The sequence below is a fragment of the Salvia hispanica genome, chromosome 6 (genome assembly GCF_029641045.1).
Source record: "Salvia hispanica isolate PSC_SH4W2 chromosome 6, Shi_PSC_v1, whole genome shotgun sequence".
NCBI lineage: Eukaryota > Viridiplantae > Streptophyta > Magnoliopsida > Lamiales > Lamiaceae > Salvia > Salvia hispanica.
Genome location: NC_142697.1, coordinates 47,981,919 through 48,001,714, shown reverse-complemented (window position 1 = coordinate 48,001,714; position 19,796 = coordinate 47,981,919). Strand labels below are relative to the sequence as shown.

At 34.4% G+C, this 19,796-nt stretch overlaps 4 protein-coding genes across 4 annotated transcripts; 1 reads left to right on the top strand and 3 right to left on the bottom strand.

The window, feature by feature from the left end:
- Positions 1–714: 714 nt before the first annotated feature.
- LOC125204055 (protein MANNAN SYNTHESIS-RELATED 2-like) lies at positions 715–3,487 on the bottom strand. The gene is made up of 6 exons (XM_048102594.2): positions 3,260–3,487; positions 2,617–2,740; positions 2,475–2,545; positions 2,021–2,106; positions 1,327–1,903; positions 715–1,232 (listed from the first exon to the last, which is right to left on the bottom strand). The coding sequence occupies exons 1-6, from the start codon at positions 3,359–3,361 to the stop codon at positions 954–956; spliced, it is 1,239 nt and encodes a 412-aa protein (XP_047958551.2). The 5' UTR covers positions 3,362–3,487; the 3' UTR covers positions 715–953.
- A 2,248-nt stretch (positions 3,488–5,735) lies between these two features.
- LOC125207041 (uncharacterized) lies at positions 5,736–6,779 on the bottom strand. The gene is made up of 4 exons (XM_089061687.1): positions 6,735–6,779; positions 6,532–6,637; positions 6,253–6,426; positions 5,736–5,932 (listed from the first exon to the last, which is right to left on the bottom strand). Exons 1-4 carry the CDS (start codon positions 6,777–6,779, stop codon positions 5,736–5,738), a joined length of 522 nt encoding a protein of 173 aa, XP_088917813.1.
- A 7,526-nt stretch (positions 6,780–14,305) lies between these two features.
- LOC125207965 (WD repeat protein) lies at positions 14,306–16,404 on the bottom strand. The gene is made up of 7 exons (XM_089060682.1): positions 15,936–16,404; positions 15,736–15,798; positions 15,407–15,543; positions 15,294–15,331; positions 15,096–15,141; positions 14,661–14,825; positions 14,306–14,559 (listed from the first exon to the last, which is right to left on the bottom strand). The coding sequence occupies exons 1-7, from the start codon at positions 16,253–16,255 to the stop codon at positions 14,393–14,395; spliced, it is 936 nt and encodes a 311-aa protein (XP_088916808.1). The 5' UTR covers positions 16,256–16,404; the 3' UTR covers positions 14,306–14,392.
- Positions 16,405–17,299: 895 nt separating this feature from the next.
- LOC125207764 (ATP synthase subunit epsilon, mitochondrial-like) lies at positions 17,300–19,515 on the top strand. The gene is made up of 2 exons (XM_048107240.2): positions 17,300–17,549; positions 19,247–19,515. Exons 1-2 carry the CDS (start codon positions 17,366–17,368, stop codon positions 19,270–19,272), a joined length of 210 nt encoding a protein of 69 aa, XP_047963197.2. The 5' UTR covers positions 17,300–17,365; the 3' UTR covers positions 19,273–19,515.
- The last annotated feature ends 281 nt before the right edge of the window (positions 19,516–19,796 follow it).

Genomic DNA, 19,796 nt, shown 5'->3' with positions numbered 1-19,796 from the left:
ATTAATTTATGGCCACTTTTATACTTAATTAGTCCCCCACAAGGTTGAGAAGGTAAAATATTTTAGGAGAGTCTCATAATTTATTTTGGACAAAAAATATGTGACATTTGATCTTTTTGTTGGTCATGATGCTTTTGAATTTTATGTATATTTTAATATATATTTCTAGATTTTTTGATACTTATTTGTGATTGATTCTTTTTAGTAGAGATTGAAAAGTATAATTGACGGGTGTTTTGAGTGCAATTTTTATATTTATAACTTATTTGATTATTTGAGTTTATATTGGTATACTAAATTATTGTTATTGAATACATTTGGGATTTTTATTATTTGCTATATAATGTTATTGTTTCTTATGTGAATTTACAGCTTTGATTTAGTGCAAATAACAAAAACAGTTCAATCGTGCATCGCACGGGTGTGACACTCGTATTATTAAGTACAAAATCGACACCAACATGTTTGTAGTTTCAATTAAGTGTATTAGTGTGCCATGCTTTCTAAGTGAATCTCCATTTATTAATATTCTATTTCACTGCAAATATATATTCCATATATATAGATGGTATATATTTGTATATTTCATCCCATCACTGTAGCGGGTAGCTGATATCCGGTGGGTATCGAGTCGGGATGGAAATTAACCGTTATCCGCTACCCGTTTCGCTACCCATTGTATGAAAATAGCAATTGGATCACTCAATACGAAAGTAAGTATCAATCACACTTATTTAAATGAATATATCAACCATGGATGTGACATTAGTTACATTTAATTATGCAATGTATGAATAAATCAAGTGTCTCTTTTAACTATTACTACATCACAACAAAACGCCTCTACAACCTACCAAAAACCGCAAAACGAGAGAAGTTTCAAGTGAAATACATTTTGCAAAACAAACCTTTTCCCCAACTTGGTATCTTGGAAAATTGCCCATAGCTTGATCCTAGCAAAAACATGAGTATGCAAAGTGGTTCTTTTTTGTCACGTACGATGATACGAATTCTTCCGGAGCTGCAGTTGGGGTAGAAATATCCGCAGGCACAAGTATCTGCGTCTTGCCAGAAGCTATTCTCTTTCCGGCAACATTGGCATAAAAGAGCCCGGATATCGCCGGAACAAAAACATCACTCTCCGAGCAAATGTAGTAATCTATCACCTTCTCGAATTCAGTAGTGTCCGAGTTCAGGAACTTTTCTTTGTTCTCCATGGGCATTATGGACTCCTACATCAGTTTAAAGAAAAAGAAAAGTAATGTACTATCAAAATGTGTATCTAGATCAAGAATCAAATGAGCTTCTTTCAGATGAAATTCATACCTTTGTATAAGTTTTTGGGAAGAAGTCCTTCAGAGCATCGAGGCTGCTATGCCATTTCGTTTGGGTCACATACACCGTGGTATCCTTCTCAAAGCCCAGCTTCCTCAAAAAGAAAGCTATATCTTGTGGACTGTAGCAACTTTTGGATCCAGAGCCACCATTCTTGTGACAACCCTTTTTCTCAAGTATATCGACCCTCAAGTCAATCGCCACGAACTGTCCGTTTGACTTCTTACTGAGGGTCTTGAGGCGGTCGATCATGGAGTCAACAACTTCACGAACTTCTGTCTGAGGCTCCAGCGTCCCAAACATGGCTAAACACGCAACAGAGTTTGTGTCGGTCCTCTCTTTATCTTTTTTCATGTTAACTGATGGGAAGTAGGTTACGAGCCTTACGTTTCCCTTGGTTTTGAAAACTGTTTCTATATTGTCAGCGATGTATTCTTCAGTAACACGATTAGGGACCTTCACTACTGCAAGATTACGAGCTGATATCTTAGGCTGAGATTTGACGACTTTGACCACTCCATCAAGGCTTGTAACGAATTTATCAACATCATAGACATCATCGAAGTTCCTGAAAGATACGAACACTGTACTAAGTCAATATTCAGATTCCAGCTAGTATTACTTTTTGACATCTTCCAAGCATGCAACAGTTTACAATGAAACTATTTGTGCTTCATCATCTTACCTTCTATCACCGGGTTCACTTCCTCTAATATCCGGGATCACAAGTGTCGCTCGTAGTTGTCTTGCAACAACTACAGCATCAGCAATCTGATGAAGATGATAACCAGAAATGAGCAAGCAATTGAAAAGAAGAAATGAAGCATTTTTGATAGAGAAGCTGCAGAATCCCCCAAATTTGCAAATCATGAAGCATTTAATACGGATGCTAATATGCAAATTGATCCTGATAAATCTATATCTAGGATAATGGTATTTCTTTTCAAATATAGAAGCTGACTCCTCAACATGAGTGCCAAGAAGCTTATTGTAAAGGTTAACTGATGCATTTATTGAGTGGGTGGGAAAGTTCAAATTTTTTTTGGAATTTGATTAATATCAACTTGGATTAGCCCCATCCCAATCAAGAAACAATATAAAGACTACAACAATGTCTACGGCTAAGTATACGAAGCTACCTGAGAAACATGGTATTCTGGGCCGTTAGTGAGCGAGAAGGTGACATACCCTAGTGATTCATCGGCCTCCTCTGTTACCAAAACATCAAGTAAGCCACATTCACAAAAAGTTCCAAATCTTTCAGAAATCTAATGAGCTTACCAAAAACCTCCTTCTTCCAACACGGCTTCAACGTCACACCATCCTCCTTCCAAGGCCCATCCACTCCTTTTGCAACACTAGCAATCGTATGCTCCACGGCCTTGCTCGTATCATGAACAGCTGGCTGTGCCAAGAGGAATATCAGCAAAAGTACATACATTTTCATCAAAATCCAAAACAATATCTACAAAAGCAAAAGCATCATTTCCACAATTCCAATTTCCAACTCCTCTGTTTGATAGTACTTCCTTCTCAAGTGCACCACCACATAGCAAAATCAAAGTCAATGATGATCTGTATCTCCCTAAATCGAGACAAAATCGAAAAATCTACAGATTCATCAATCACTCCAAATGCACATCACAAATCAATTCACATCAGATCAAATCAACATACAAAACACATCCACACCAAACCACTCAATTCACCACAGAAATCTGCAAACCATTCCAAATCACAAATCTCTAATCATCAAAACACCTCAAATCCAATCCACACACAAATCACCTAACTAGCTAGCTCACGCCATTGCAACGATAAATCAAGCAATCAAATCAAACAGCAGCTCAACTACGATCACAATTGACAATCAAAATACACTGCAACACTCAGCTACGATCACAATTGGCAGTCAAAATCACACCTGAACCGCGTCGAAATGGTCGCGCTTGATCATGTCGCCGAGCATTACAAACATAGTCACCGTCAGCACCCCCGCCAGCACCTGCCTCGGATCCACGCCCATTGCTTTCAGATCTCAGCTTCTCTCTCTCCCCCAATAGCTATGAAACAGAAAGAGAGCTGAGCTGCAGCAGCGTGTCTTTATCCTTTTTGGCGCTTATCGATGGTTTAATCGTCTTCTTCTGCCTCTGTTTATGTTTAAAACTACAATTATATCAATGCTATAAAACATTACTCCCTCCGTCCCGGATAATTCGACCCACTTTGACTGGGCACGAATTTTTTAAGAAATGAAATAGAAAGTGAGTTGAAAAAGTTGGTCGGAATATTAGTTTTATAATAAAACGTGAGTATGAATAAGTCAGTGGAATATGAGGTTCAGTACTAAAAATGGTAAAAGTGAAGTGGGACAAATTATGTAGGACGGACCGAAATGGAATACTGGGACGAATTATTCGGGACGGAGGTAGTATTTATTTGAATAATCACTGTATTTATAGATTTATACGCGCAGTGCACCTCCGGTGTGTGTATTTTTTTCCACTGAAAAAGACCACCGACAGTTCTCCGAAAAAGATTGGTCTCCATAATCTCAGCATTAGTATCTCTTTTTTTGTTTCCTTTTTAAAAAATATAAAAAATAAATCGGAATATAAATATAATGTTCATTAAAAGAGTTTTGATTGAAATTTTTTTGAAAATTCACACAATATTTTCAATTTGATATTGAAAGAATAATCTGTTTATTACTCCCACCGTTCCATTGTATTCCCTCTGTCCCGCTTAAGATGACACGTTTTCCTTTTTAGTTTGTTCCAACTAAAACGACACATTTCCTTTTTTAGTAATTTTTTCTCTCCGATTAATACACTCAACCACTTTTTCTCACTCATATAAAAATATCCATCTTTTTTTATCTCTCTACTTTAATACTTACACCCACATTCTCTCTCTCTTCAATTAAACACTTTAACCAATATCTCTTAAAATCTCGTGCCCGCTAAGCAATGTGTCATCTTAGCCGGCACGGAGGGATAAATAAAGACATTTTGTCATTTTGGTACGTTCCAGTAGTAGAGTCATTTTCATTTTTAGTAAAAGTCAACACATTTTTCCATACTTCTTTTATTCTCTTTCATCTCTCTATCTTTTTCTACTTTACTCTTCTTTTACTTAACTTACCTAATAAAATTTTCTTAATCTCTATACCGAAAAGAAACGCCTTCATTACTATTGAAGAGATTACTATGGGATAAAGAAAGTAGTATTTTGATATAAATACTTGGATTTCAGCGCAAATTTGGGTGGCTGGTCAACTAATTCACCTTTTCACGTTATCATCAACCACCTAATCAACCTAATCTTCAATGTTAGTAGGTACTCAACTATAATAACAGATTAAAGAATTAGAAAATTAGCATTTACATAATTTAATAACTACTATGACAACTTATACCTTATGCTTGTTAATTAATATAAATTTATCTTGGGCTTATGTGGTCCAAAACTTAAAAACGGCCCAAAGGGTCTATTAAAAGGCCTTTTATGATTGAATATTTTTAACTTGTTGAGACTATTTAATTCACTTTCATACCCAATAACAATATTTTTATTATTTGTGTGGAAGGAGTATGCCCTGAAAATTCAGCGTGTTTACTTGATTTTTAAAAATATTACTAATAGTTCAATGTATATATTATAATGATTATGAACTAATTACAACGATCTATTATATTAATATAAATATAAGATCAAAATTAGTTCATATAGAAATATATTTTTCGTTTAGAGGTAGGGTTGCATGTGTATATAAGTTTGGCAAGATATCTAGCCTGATTTCATAATATGAGGTAATATTTTATCTAAGGAAAATAATACTAATATTCAAGAATTCTCATTCCTATGGTTGAATATTTTTTTTCCTAATTTCGCGCCAAATTTTATATTCAAGAAAATTGAGAGATGAATTAGCGCTTAAATGTATTTAAAGAAACTTGCAATATCTAAATAAGGATCTCTTTAATTTCTACAACAACGACAAACGCAATAAGGATGATGAAATAAGTGTAGGTTTGTGTAGACGAGGCAAGATAAGAATAATTTTGCATCTAAAAGTTTTCGTGCTCATATCAATTTGCTAGTTCATTCAATAGTAGGATCGGCGGAGGCAAGATTTGGCTGTGCGTGGAAGCCCTTTGCGTCGGCCAACACAAGATATAGGGTTTGTAAATTTATCAACGAGAAGTTGGGCAAATAATATTTTCATTCATAATGAGTTTACGAACAAAAGCCCTAATCAACAAAGAAAACCTAATAAAGAAAACATGAAATGGAGCTTATAACTACGCCAGACCCTTACTAAAAATAAATAATAAAATACTAATATTCAAAAAGGAAATAAAAGGGAATATAGGCATAAGGTAACTTTATATCTAATCCTACTTGGCGACGAAGTCACCGAACTTCTTCGGTGGACGCACATTCCTCTTTGGCTTCGAAGTTGCTATGGATGCTTGTTGAGGTTCTTCCCTGCGTGCCTTTTGTCGTGCAGCGCGCGACTCTGTCGGCTTGGGTTGCGGCAGTTGTGGTACCGTATCAGAAACAAACGCTTCTCCCAATCCATTGTTGTTGTGAACTGCCCAAGTTTGAGAGCAAAATTCGATTACCAATCCAACCAATAACATTTGTTGATTTAATCAAAGAAACAAATGCATGCATAAAAAGCTACTCCCTCCGTCCCGGCTAAGATGACACATTTCTTAGCCGGAGAAAGAAAGATGAATATTTAAATAGGAGTGAGAAAAAATGGTTAGGTGTATTAATTGGAGAGAGAAAGTTATCAAAAAAGGAAATGTGTTATCTTAATTGAGACAAACTAAAAAGGAAAACGTGTCATAAAGTGGGACGGAGGGAGTGCTCAATGTGGCATATAGTGGCTAAACCGAGGAAACTCACTTGAATGCATCTGAGATCCATTTGACGACGAAGGTCCTAATCTCCCTGTCATACGCATCAGCTCAACCTGTTTCTTAAGCAACTCATTAAATCTTTCTATCTGGGCCTTTAGAACCAGCCTCAGATGATAGGCCTTAAAAAATCTGGGGTTTTCCTTCTCGAGTCTTTCCCATACTGGAAGAAAGCAAATTAATTAATGAATTAGATAAATTTGAAAATATGGAGAAATATAGTGTGTAAGGTAGTTGGAAGAAAGCAAATTAGTTTGATTAAAGTTACCAATTTTAATGATTTCGGGTTCAATATTTGCTTTTTTTGACAAATAATCGATCGTTTCCTCCTCACTCATGTAAAGTTGAATGCACATTTCGATAAGGTGGTGAACCTGATACATATAAGAAGTTTAGAGAAGACCCAAAAAAGGTATATAATTATAATTATAAATGAGATAACCACCCAATCCATCATATAGTAAAACTTACCGTTTGTATCTTCATTAGAAGGGCTTCTCTTGTAACATCTGACATTTTGCAACTTCCAAAATACTTTGTTTGACTGATTAATCAAGAATAAGTAAGCCTCTTAAAATGATCAAGCAAACATAAAATTAATCAGTTAATAACATCACCAAAATTATGTGTTTCTTTCTTTTTTCATATTTGTATTAAAAGCACTATGATTTCACGTCCCCATTTTTGCATTAAAAGTAAAAGCTCCGATTTAGAATGCTTTCTTGAAATCATAAAAAAACAATCTAAAATCAAAATTAAAGGTTACATTGACATTAATTTAAAGGAGTTCATTAGTAGTAAATTTATCTAAAAAACATTAATTATAAGCTCGAAGTAACATTCTTAAACCTTTATCTATTCCCTTTTACATGTATGATCATTGACAAATTTATGTACAACACTAAAAGAAACATGATTTTGAGAAAATATATGTACTAGCATCCATTAACGGTTAATACAAAAAAAAGAAGGAAAAGGTAACAAAAAAAATTAAAAAATTAAAAAAGCAAAGAAAACTAATACTCAACTTGTAATATGATGCATTAATTCAAATTCATGCAGGAGAGAAAGAGACACACACATAATAACTACAATCAAGCACAAAAAACATAATCTAGGGCAACTAATGCATACCGATAATGAGTATTAATGACTACAAAGAAAAGAACAAAGCAAGAAAGTGGTGATGAGTGTTATGCGACTGGTACATATATATAGATTTATTTTCAAAAGTTTGTATGGAAATAGCTAGTAAGATATATTTAGACATGATTTGCAAATTAATCTTTCCTATGAATACTTAATTATTTGTATATTTTAATTATTTCTTAAATTATTGCATAAATTATTTGTTTCCTAAATCATTGCATAAAGTACATATTTAATATATTAAGAAAATATTTGAAATTAGTTAACACTTATATATGGAAAGAGTCGTCCGATAGATAATTAAAATCTCATCTATATTTAACTTCAATTTGATTCCCAATTAAATAATTAGACAAGATTTTATTCTTATCGTTTATGGATAAATTTTTATGCAAGGACTGTATTGTTTTCAACCGTTATGACTCATTGTCATGTGAATATCCATATAGGATTAAATTGTGAGATTATTTGATTGGAGGGATGACTATTACTCGTTATCATGTCATTAAGTGAACATTAAACGATGTCGTACAATGCTCTATGACCTCATTAATTATTTATCCAAGATTAATTACGTTGTGAAACAATTTGAATTGAAGAAATGACCCAAACATAATTACTCATTTAAAATAATTTAAAATGATATTCATCTTAATAAACCAAACATAAAACATATTCATTCAATACATGTAATTACTGTCGGCCAATCTAGGATAAACCATTTATTAGGGTTCTTGATTTTGATTACAATTTTAAATCTCGTCAGAAACCAAATCAGTTGAACAGAGAGAGATGTCACATACAAACACAATCCATCGTTTTGGCCCTAACTCCTTTAAATTGCAAAGGTTTGTTTCTTGTTTCATAAGCAATTGCTCCCTCTGTCCCAGATAAATCGTTTCAGTATTCCATTTCGGTCCGTCCCACATAATTTGTCTCACTTCACTTTTACCATTCTTGTGGTAGTGGACCCCATATTCTACTAACTCATTCATACTAACATTTTATTATAAAATAAAACTAATACTTTAAAAGTAGGACCCACATCCCACCAACTTTTTCAACTCACTCTCTATTAGATTTCTAAAAACCCGTGCCGGGTCAAAGTGTTCCAAATTATATGGGACCGATGAAGTACTTGGTTTGCTTTATAACTTGTCCAACATTTTCACAGTTTACCTATATCAAGAGCTGGCCATGTTCTTGGCCTCGTGGGAAATAATGGCATTGGAAAAACTACTTCACTTAAACTCTTGTCTGGATTGGTGGGACCCATCTTGGGAAGATTTATTAATGTAACTTCCTTAATTTACCTATTCACCCATCCTTCATTTTCAATTTTCCTTTGAAGTGAGTTCAACATGTCACATTTTCTCTATATTATTTGGCAGAATCCTCCTGATTGGCAAGAAATTTTGGGTCATTTAAAGGAACTGAGCTGCACAATTACTTCACCCATGTTGTTGAAGATAATTTGAAGGTGTTATTTCATGATACTTTTATAGTTTTGGCTTCTTAATTCTCACTCATTCTTGCAATTATAGTTTTGTCTTGAGTAAGTGAAGTTGAGTTCAATATCATATTCAAGTTTGATATCTCTAAATTCTTTAATTTGTGTTGTGTTAAAAGATTTGGTATAGAGATCTTGGCTTATGTTAAATATTAGTAGTAAGTTTTTTATCTTCTTTTATTGTCATAGAATTTTTTATTTTTTTTTTGCCTTAGCAGGTGATACTAATAATTAAATGCAAATGTATTAGTAGCTCAACTATTTTTGTCACATCTCTAGATTAATCTGTCACATCTCTTTGTGATGCATTGATTCTCAGGCAATCTTCAAGTCCCGGTTAGTCGATCGCATCCCTCAACACGTTCAAGGCAACGTTGGGGAAATCCTTTCTCGGAGAGATCAGAGAGGTATGAAACAGGAACTTGCTGTTGAACTCGAGTTGATTCAGATTATGGACCGTAATGTGGAAGATTTATCCGGTGGTGAGCTTCATATGTTTGCAATAGCTTTGTACGTTCGTTGTATAGTTTGTTTACTTTTAAAAAACATGTTAGTGTATGCTGAATCAGCAATGTTGTCGTTCCGAATGCAAGGCTGGTCTTTTGGAGCCCGATTCAGTAGAAGGATCGGATTCTAATACTAATATTCAAGAATTCTCATTCCTATGGTTGAATATTTTTTTTTTCCTAATTTCATGCCAAATGTTATATTCAAGAAAATTGAGAGATGAATAGAATAAACTCTTAGCGCTTAAATGTATTAAAGAAACTTGCAATATCTAAATAAGGATCTCGCTATGCAACAACAAACACAATAAGGATGAACAAATAAGTGTAGGTTTGTGCAGACTAGGCAAGATAAGAATAATTTTGCATCTAAAAGTCTTCGTGCTCATATCAATTTGCTAGTTCATTCAAAGGCGAAATCATCGTTGCTCTCAAACGTGGTGCCCGAAAATGGTGATACAGAGGAGCTCTCGAGCCTGCCTGTGTCATTGCCAGGATTCTGTCTGGGAAAGTAATCTGATTTCTTAAATTTTAAATTCCCGTGTTTGTTTCGGTTTTTAATCAAACTGGGAAAGTAATCAGAATCCGAGAACAAGGAAAGTTAATATAACTTTCCAGGATTCTGAATCCTAACTTTTCTTAGGTATTCTTTTTCTAGTTTTAGGATTCTTACATATTTAAGCAATATAGTATAGTTTTATTAATAATATTGATAATAATAATAATAACATAATAATAGTAATAATAATAATTACAATGTTTTTAAAATAATTTAAAATTATAAATCATACTTAATTTCACTATAATAAAAAAACGGGGTAACTGCTTTTAAAGTCACCAACTTTCCATGAATTCCAGTTTTTCCCACGAACTTTAAAAAGTTCGTGTAATGTCACGAACTTTATTGTCGGTTGCTATTTTCCCATGTCAGGTTTTCCGATCTGATTCAATTTGTTCGTTTCCTATTAACACAATGTCCAAATTCTTTTTTCTTACTATCGTTATCTTCTTCTTTGAAATAGCTTCGCGTGCGTACCTTGTACGCCTCAATCGGAACTCGGATGAAGAAGTTATGGACATTATGATGGTACAAGGTCGCACAAAGGTCGCAACCTTCATCAAATAGCCATAACTTCTTCATCCGAGTTCTGATTGAGGCGTACAAGGTACCCACACGAAGCTATTTCAAAGAAGAAGATAACGATAGTAAGAAAAAAGAATTTGGATATTGTCATAATAGGTAACGAACAGTTAGAATCAGACGGGAAAACTTGACATGGGAAAATGACAACCGACAATAAAGTTCGTGACATTACACGAACTTTTTAAAGTTTGTGGGAAAAACCAGAATTCATGGAAAGTTGGTGACTTTAAAAGCAATTACCCCTAAAAAAAACTACTCCCTCTGTTCCATAGTAATGGAGGCAAAACTTTTTCGACACGGAGATTAAGAAAAATTGTACTAGGTGAGTTATGTAAAGAGAGAATAAAGTGGAAAATGAAAAAGGTAGAGAGATGTAGAGAGAAAAAAGTAAGAGAGAGTAAAGTAAGTGTGGAAAAATGTATTGACTTTTACTAAAAAGGGAAATGACTCTATTACTATAGAACTGACGGAAATAGAAAAACTCCCCTATTACTATGGAACGGAGGGAGTATAATTGAAATTATCATAATTATAACTTATTTTATAATAATTCATAATAATAATAATAATTTATTAAATAATTAAAATATAATTAAATAATATAAATCTTATAATAAATAATAAATATTTTATTTTATAAATTAACAATTAATCAATAAAGTCATAGTGCAATTTTAATTTATAAAATTTATTCAATTATAATATAATAATTATTATATTTATTGTTATAATAAATGAGTACTGTAATACTTCATGTAACTATAATTATAATTATATTATTATATATTATGATGGATAATCCATATTTAAACTATCCATCGTAATAATAAATATATTAATATAATTATTATTATTTGTAATTAATAATTTAATAAAAATTTTATAATATTATTCTTTTTATAAATAAAATAATAATAACTATATTTTTAGTTTGGTGTTTAAATTAAATATAAATTTAAAATCTTGATATTTTCCAAACACTAAAGTTACTAGGAATCATATTCCCGGGATATTTTCCCAGGAATTATTTTCCTTGCCAACTTTACTTTCCTGCCAACCAACATGGCCTTAGCGCTTAAATGTATTTAAAGAAACTTGCAGTATCTAAATAAGGATCTCGCTCTACAACAACAAAAGCAATAAGGATGAAGAAATAAGTGTAGGTTTGTGCAGACGAGGCAAGATAAAAATAATTTTGCTTCTAAAAGTCTTCGTGCTCATATCAATTTGCTAGTTCATTCAAAGGCGAAATCAGCGTTGCTCTCAAATGAGCTCGTTTCCTGGCCCAACATGGGATCACCATTAGTGAAAGGTGAAACTGTTAAGGGTTTTCCCTTAACTAAGAAAGTCGACTACCTTCGGCGATCGCTGTCCTCTCCGGCGTCCTATAGTAGGATCGGCGGAGGCAAGATTTGGCTGTGCGCGAAAGACCACAAAATCTAGGGTTTGTAAATTTATCAACGACAAGTTGGACAAATAATATTTTATACATAATGAGTTTACGAACAAAAGCCCTAATCAACAAAGAAAACCTGAAATGGAACTTATAACTACGCCAGACCCTTAATCAAAATAAATACTAATAAAATACTAATATTCAAAAAGGAAATAAAAGGGAATAAAGGCGTAAGGTAACTTTATATCGAATCCTACTTGGCGACGAAGTCGCCGAGCTTCTCCGGTGGACGCACATTCCTCTTCGGCTTCGAAGTTGCTATGGACGCTTGCTGAGGTTCTTCCCTGCGTGCCTTTTCTGGTGCAGCACGCGACTCCATCGGCTTGGGTTGCGGCGGTTGTGGTACCGTATCAGAAACAAACGCTTCTCCCAATCCTGTCGTACGCATCAGTTCAACCTGTTTCTCGAGCAACTCATTAAATCTTTCTATCTGGGCCTTTAGAGCCACACTCAGATGATAGTCCTTAAAAAATTCAGGGTTTTCCTTCTCGAGTCTTTCCCATACTGGAAGATAGCAAATTAATTAATGAAATAGATAAATTTGAACATATGGAGAAATATAGTGAGTAAGGTAGTTGGAAGAAAGCAAAATAGTTTGATTAAACTTACCAATGTTAACGATTTCAGGTTCAACTTTTGCTTTTTTTGACAAATAATCAATCGTTTCCTCCTTGTTCATGTAAAGTTGAATGCACGTTTTGATAAGGTGGTGAACCTGATACATACAAGAAGTTTAGAGAAGACCCAAAAAAGATATAATTATAATTATAAATGAGATAACCACCCAATCCATCATATAGTAAAACTTACCGTTTGTAACTTATCGTCTGACATTTTGCAACTTCCAAAATACTCTTAAGTTTGACTGATGAATCAAGAATAAGTAAGCCTCTTAAAATGATCAAGCAAACATAAAGTTAATCAGTTAAGTAACATCACCAAAATTATGTGTTTCTTTCTTTTTTCATATTTGTATTAAAAGCACTATGATTTCACGTCCCCATTTTTGCATTAAAAGTAAAAGCTCCGATTTAGAATGCTTTCTTGAAATCATAAAAAAACAATCTAAAATCAAAATTAAAGGTTACATTGACATTAATTTAAAGGAGTTCATTCTTAGTAAATTTATCTAAAAAACATTAATTATAAGCTCGAAGCAACATACGTCGGATACTATTCTTAAACCTTCATCTATTCCCTTTTACATGTATGATCATTGACAAATTCATGTACAACACTAAAAGAAACATGATTTTGAGAAAATATATGTACTAGCATCCATTAACGGTCAATATAAAAAACAATGAAAAAGGTAACAAAAAAAACAAAGAAAACTGAACTCAACTTGTAATATTATGCATTAATTCAAATTCATGTAGGAGAGAGGGAGACACACACATAATAACTACAATCAAGCACAAAAAAACATATACATAATAATCTAGGGCAACTAATACATACCTATAATGAGTATTAATGACGACAAAGAAAAGAACAAAGCAAGAAAGTGGTGATGAGTGTTATGCGACTCGTACATATATATAGATATATTTTCAAAAGTTTGTATGGAAATAGCTAGTAAGATAAATTTAGACATGATTTGTAAATAAATCTTTCCTATGAATACTTAATTATTTGTATATTTTAATTATCTCCTAAATTATTGCATAAATTATTTGTTTCCTAATTTATAGTTTATGGATAAATTTTTCTGTAAGGACTGTATTATTTTCTACTGACTCATTGTCATATGAATATCCATATAGGATTAAGTTGTGAGATATTTTAGTTGTAGGGTTGAATATTGAGTCATATGAATATCCATATAGGATTAAGTTGTGAGATTATTTTGGTTGTAGGAGAGAATATTACTCGCACCATTAAACGGTGTCGTACAGTTCTATGACTCAATATAATTATCCATCTAAGATTAAATTGTGAAATTATTTTAATTGAATGAATGGCCATAGCTCGTTATTATATAATGACTTATTTAAAATGATATTTATCTTAATAAACCAACCATAAAACATATTCATTCAATACATGTAAATACTGTCGTCCAATCTAGGGTAAACCATTTATTAGGGTTTTTCTTGATTTTGTCAGAAACCAAACCAGTTGAATAGGAGATGTCAGATACAAACACAATCCATCGTTTTGGCCCTAACTCCTTTAAATTGCAAAGGTCTGTTTATTGTTTAATTCATAGGCACTTACTCCATACGTCGGAGTACTTGCTTACTTTATAATTTGTCCAACATTCATAGGAAATAATGGCATTGGAAAAACTACTTCACTTAAACTCTTAGCATAAATCTTAGTGATTTTCAACATGTTTCGCAACAATTTCTAACAAGAATATCAGTTCTTGCTGCTGACAGCTTTAACCATCAAGATCTCACTGCATAGCTTCTTGGGAACTTGTTGCAAAGATCTACCTTCTTGCCATGCCTGCCCTACCATAACTCCCGGACCCACGTGGCGTATGTATATCACGACTTGATCGTTAAACGGCCATGGATGTTTTGCTGGAAGGGAGAAGTTGATGGCCAATCAGCAGTACTCACAATACATAAGAGACTAAGCATGTAAGTTCTTCATTAAATCTATCATCTACGAGTCACGAAACCTGGTTTTGGATATTCTTGCGGATATTCTGGAAGATTCAGCATTCCATCTCCGAATTCATATGCTAAATCACAAGGCTGCTCCGTTGACATCACTTCGTTGGTTTCTCTAATGCTGAAGTACAAAGGGCAGACGGACTTTACGATTCCTGATACCAGGTTTTCTCCTGTATCACAACACGAAACAATCAGCAACGAGCCAGACATCAATACACGAAATATTTCCTTGCAGTGCCAAAACACAAATTAATAGGCAACGGGCCAGACATCAACACATGGAATATTTCCTTGCGTTTCCAAAACGTAGAGGTATAGCTCTACAAAGGAATAGAAAAGCAACAGAGTTCACAAAGGCCAATGCTATTAAAGTGGAATATAACTCAGATACATAAAGCTACATATGTAGCTGATCTATATTCTTTAGTAAATAGACTTACCAATAAGACGCCCATACACTTTCCCATCCGTGCAGCAAAAAATTGCCTACAACGAAAACCATATAGAATTATAGATCTCGAGATTCAGCACAAGCCAAATCAGAACAGTAATAGAAACTTAAAGTGATAGTGAAATCAAGAGTTTTCAGAAGCCACAACATATATAGCTCGAAAGATAACCTAAAACCAACGCCTAACCTTCTGGGACAATCCCATCCAAGCCACTTGAAGCGGTTCTGTACATCGAGCACAGTTTTAGATGTCATACAATAATGCCAAAACCAAATACACACAAGTTTCTGGGATTTCACCTCCACTTGTTCGGATATTCCACAGCTCGAGAGAACCTGCAGTGGCTCCATTAGACAGCAAGCTGGACGCACTCCTCTTTGCTAACTTGGCATCATCGTATCGCGTTCCAGCCACCTCCCAAGCTCTTGATATAAGTCTACAACAAATTCATAGCAACAGTCGAAAGAGTAATGCATCTTAATCAACATACAGATGAAACAAACTCCGCAAAATCAAACACGGAAACACAATAGGAACTAATTTTGGTAATCAAACAGGAAAAACATAATTTTTCCACATGAATTATCAAGATCAAAACTAACTCCAATTCAATAAAACAAACTCAAACCTGGGATTTAACAGAGAGATCAAGTGCTGTCTCCTTTCCTCCGGTATGTCATCAATTTTTTTCCTGAATCAACAATTCCATTTAACAAATTCATGAATCAACAGTTCTATTCCACGCAAGATACAATTTTTCCTTCTTTCCAAAACAGAAAGACATGAATAAAAACAAAACCTATAAATAAAAAAATTAACAGCACCAACCAAAGATAAGAAGCGGGATTGTATGAAGAAGGGTCGAGAGGAATGAGCTCCTTTGGCGGATCAAGAAGCGCCACTACGTCTAGCTCGTTTAAGTAAAAACTCCCTTCAACTCCGGGGACTGCATACAGCTCCGCATTCCATTCTGACTTCGCTTTGGCAATTGTTCGAGCAGTTAATCTGCATGATTTTGCCACCTCCATTGACGTACCCATCCGCTTCCACTTAGGTTGCAGTGGAAAGGCATGGGGGCGGAATTGAAATGGGCAGCGCCGCCCAATCACTCCGCCGTGGTAGGTGGTGAATGTTGTCATTGCTACCATTATCGGTTTAGATCAATCCAAAATTGAGTTCATATTTCGTCCACCTGAAATTTAAAATTATTACACTTATTTGAAATGATTGATTTATATACTCCACCTCATACCATATTCTAAAAGTTCAATACTGATTTTTTAAATAATGTCACATACAAAATTAATTTTAGGAAATCTTATTGTATTTGAGAACAATTTTTATAAAAATTAAAAATTGAGCTAATTTCTGTGCACAATACTACTTTTAGTGGGCTTTTTGAGCCCATTTATGAAAAGCACAGTGGCCCAATTAGAAGTAATCGAAAATTATAATAATGTAAGGTAGAAGAAATGAGGTGGATTTTTACATTTTTGAAGACTATGACAATTTGCCAATGTTTTCTTAAAAAAAACAAAAAAATTCCCTAAAAGTGAGTGAAATTATGTATAAAAGTAGAATTATTACTTTGAATGCAAAAATAATATGGGAGTGGGCCGGCTATCATCAATCCATGAGTACCGAAAAATTATATTCAGTTCGGTCTTTTAATCTGCCATCGATTTATATACAGTTGTTCCAACTTCACCTCCATTTATTGAATCCGTCATTGGTTATTATCTGTACGGTTAGCGAGCAAGTGAGTTGGACTCCACAAAAACTTAGAGACGAGTGAGCTATAAAATTATGATTTCTTTGTTTCTTCGATGAAGCGAAATATAATATCTTCTAATGTAATTAATAAAATTTTAAACCGTGATCTATAAAAGTAACATCTTCATATATTTGAGAACATTCAAAAGATACTATTACCAGTCCGATGGATGACACTCAAATGGTTGCCATAAAAGTACCAACCGTAAGTTTCTTCGGAGGGCATCCTACCGACATAATTTTCCAGTCCCAACGACATTAAAGCGTTGCCGGGAGTTCATTTTTCACCTAAATTATAAAAAAATTCAAATTTTGAAAAGAAGAGAAATGGGTCCAATTACCCAAAACGAGTAAATAGGCGGCCCATTAGCGGGAAAGCCCAAACGAGCATATATAAGTGGATCGGGACCAAATCACACACACGAACACGCACTTTTAGGTGAGAGAGAGCTACTGAGAGAGAAGGTGAAAAAGAGAGCGAAGCAATGTCGTCCAGCGCTGCGCAACCGTTTTGGAGAGCTGCCGGAATGACCTACGTCACCTACTCCAATCTCTGCGCCAGTCTCGTCAGGCAGTGTTTGAAGGAGCCTTACAGATCCGAAGCTCTATCCCGCGAGAAGGTCCATTTCAGCGTTTCCAAATGGGTCGACGGCAAGCCTGAGAAGCCAAGTAATTTTTTATTTTTCTTCGTTTACTTTCAAAATTGCATATGAATTTTGTGATCTGTTCCATTTTTTTCGATCAATTAGGTCTTTGGTTGTGTTTTTTTGTTGATTGATTCGTTTCAGCTGTTGTGTGGCTTTATTAGGGCTGAGGTTGGCTGTGATTGATTCATGCTTTGTATATGTTGCATTTGGAGCTGTGATGCTTGGATTTGGATTTTATGTTTTTGATTTCTGATTGGATTACCTTAATTGGAATGTATGCATTAGGATTGGAGTTTGTTTTTTGCTGGAGTGGGTTTGAATCCGTAATGTACCTTAAAAAAGTTGGGATAATTGGTTGGGGATGTGTGATGCCCTGTTGTTGAGAAGTGTTCTAGATAATATTTGATAGGTATCTCACAAAATGGTGTGTGCAAGGTTTGATTAGGAAGTGACTCCGCCAATTAGGTCTTTGGTTGTGTTTTTTTGTTGATTGATTCGTTTCAGCTGTTGCGCGGCTTTATTAGGGCTGAGGTTGGCTGTGATTGATTTACAGCTGTGTGATGCGTGATGTTTGGATTTGGATATTTAGGTTTTTGATTTCTGATTGGATTGTCTTGATTGGAAAGTATACATTCGGATTGGGGATTATGTTTTTGCTGGAGTGGGTTTGAATCCGTAATGTACCTGAACAATGTTGGGATAATTGGTTGGGGATGTGGAAAGCACTGTTGTTGAGAAGTGTTCTAGATAATATGTGATAGGTATCTCACAAAATGATGCGTGCAAGGTTTGATTAGGAAGCAACTCCGCCATTGATATTGTTTTTATGGTATGAAATTGTTGAATTAAATGCTTTTCTATCGTATATTTCTCCTTCGGGTTTTGTAGGTGGATTTTAAGCTTCATTGTTCTCGAATTTCTGTTCCTAAGATAGCACTGTTTGTTGTTCATTTAGCGTGTCTTGATTTTTCCTTACTTGTCTATTACTGTTAATTCGTAGAGTCGCATTAAAACCAGAGCCATTAACCCCAATTAAAACTATAAGAAATGCCGTTTTCTTGAACATTAGCCCCTTTTAAGCTCTGTTTGTGTTGAGAAACAACATTGGTTCCTTGTTCAATGTAATCGATCTCCTCAGTTTCTGGTGAGGCCTTTAGGTGTTTGCTTGCTTATTACTGCAAGTCAATTTCCTTTTAAGCCTGTTAGGGAAAGAAGCCATGGGATAGGGCATGGCTTAAAACAATTATGTAGATTATTTATCGTGTTCCCTGGCTGTTCCCTGGCTGATTCATTGAGCTACAGTGGATATAAAGTGCAATTATCTGCTGGTCACTGTGATTTTGTAAGGATTGCTGGATATATTAGATTAATACAACGATCAGATGTAAGGCCAATTAAAGAGAATTTTGTCCATTTTCATTATGCTATACCCAATATGTTAGACGTTAGAGCTTGTAGCAGATTAGCGGGGACACAGTGCAAGTGACTAGGGTCTCCATGACTAAATGCGAGAGATTTGTTTATCTTTCTTGGGTGTTTAAGCTATATTTTGTATATCAAATCTTCCTTGCAATTAGTTTGATACTAGAAACTTTAATGCATGGAGTTGTATGTGTGTTATGCTATCTTGCTTGGCTGCTGCTTTATAGTTTTTTCAATCAGTAATCAGAAAAAAATGTGCTACTATATTCTAACTGGAGCTTTTTCGTTGCTTTTCAGCCATCCGCACCGACACTCCTGAATGAGGCTGGAGACGCGCATAAGAAGTTCCCTCTTCATCTTCAACGCCCTTCAAGCTAAAGATCCCTTTTCGTATTCGTTTTGTCTTGATACACAAACTATTCTGGCATTGTAATTCTCTGACAACTTCACCTGTTCTTGTGATCTGTGTGTGATCCAAATGAACTGATAATAATGTGAATGTTGACTTAAGATTTTTGCTATGCTATTTCCAATCATTTGGTATTTATATGATGAAATTCACTAAACATTGGTGCATTTTCTTTTCTTCCTCCTGGTGAAAGTAGGCTTGAAAAGTTTGTTGCAATTATTGTTGGACAGATTGGTTGGCTTTATTCAGTTTGTTTTCTTTCATTTTGTCTTCATTGTCAATTATGTTGTCACACATTTTTTTTCTTCAATAAAGTTTGCTTTAAAGAGTGCACAAAAATGTATCTTTGTACTGTCAAAACTACCAAGGTAGAGTGTGGTATAGATGAAGATGACCAAACTTTTAAGTTAGTTCACATATGATGTCGAAGTTTCCTTT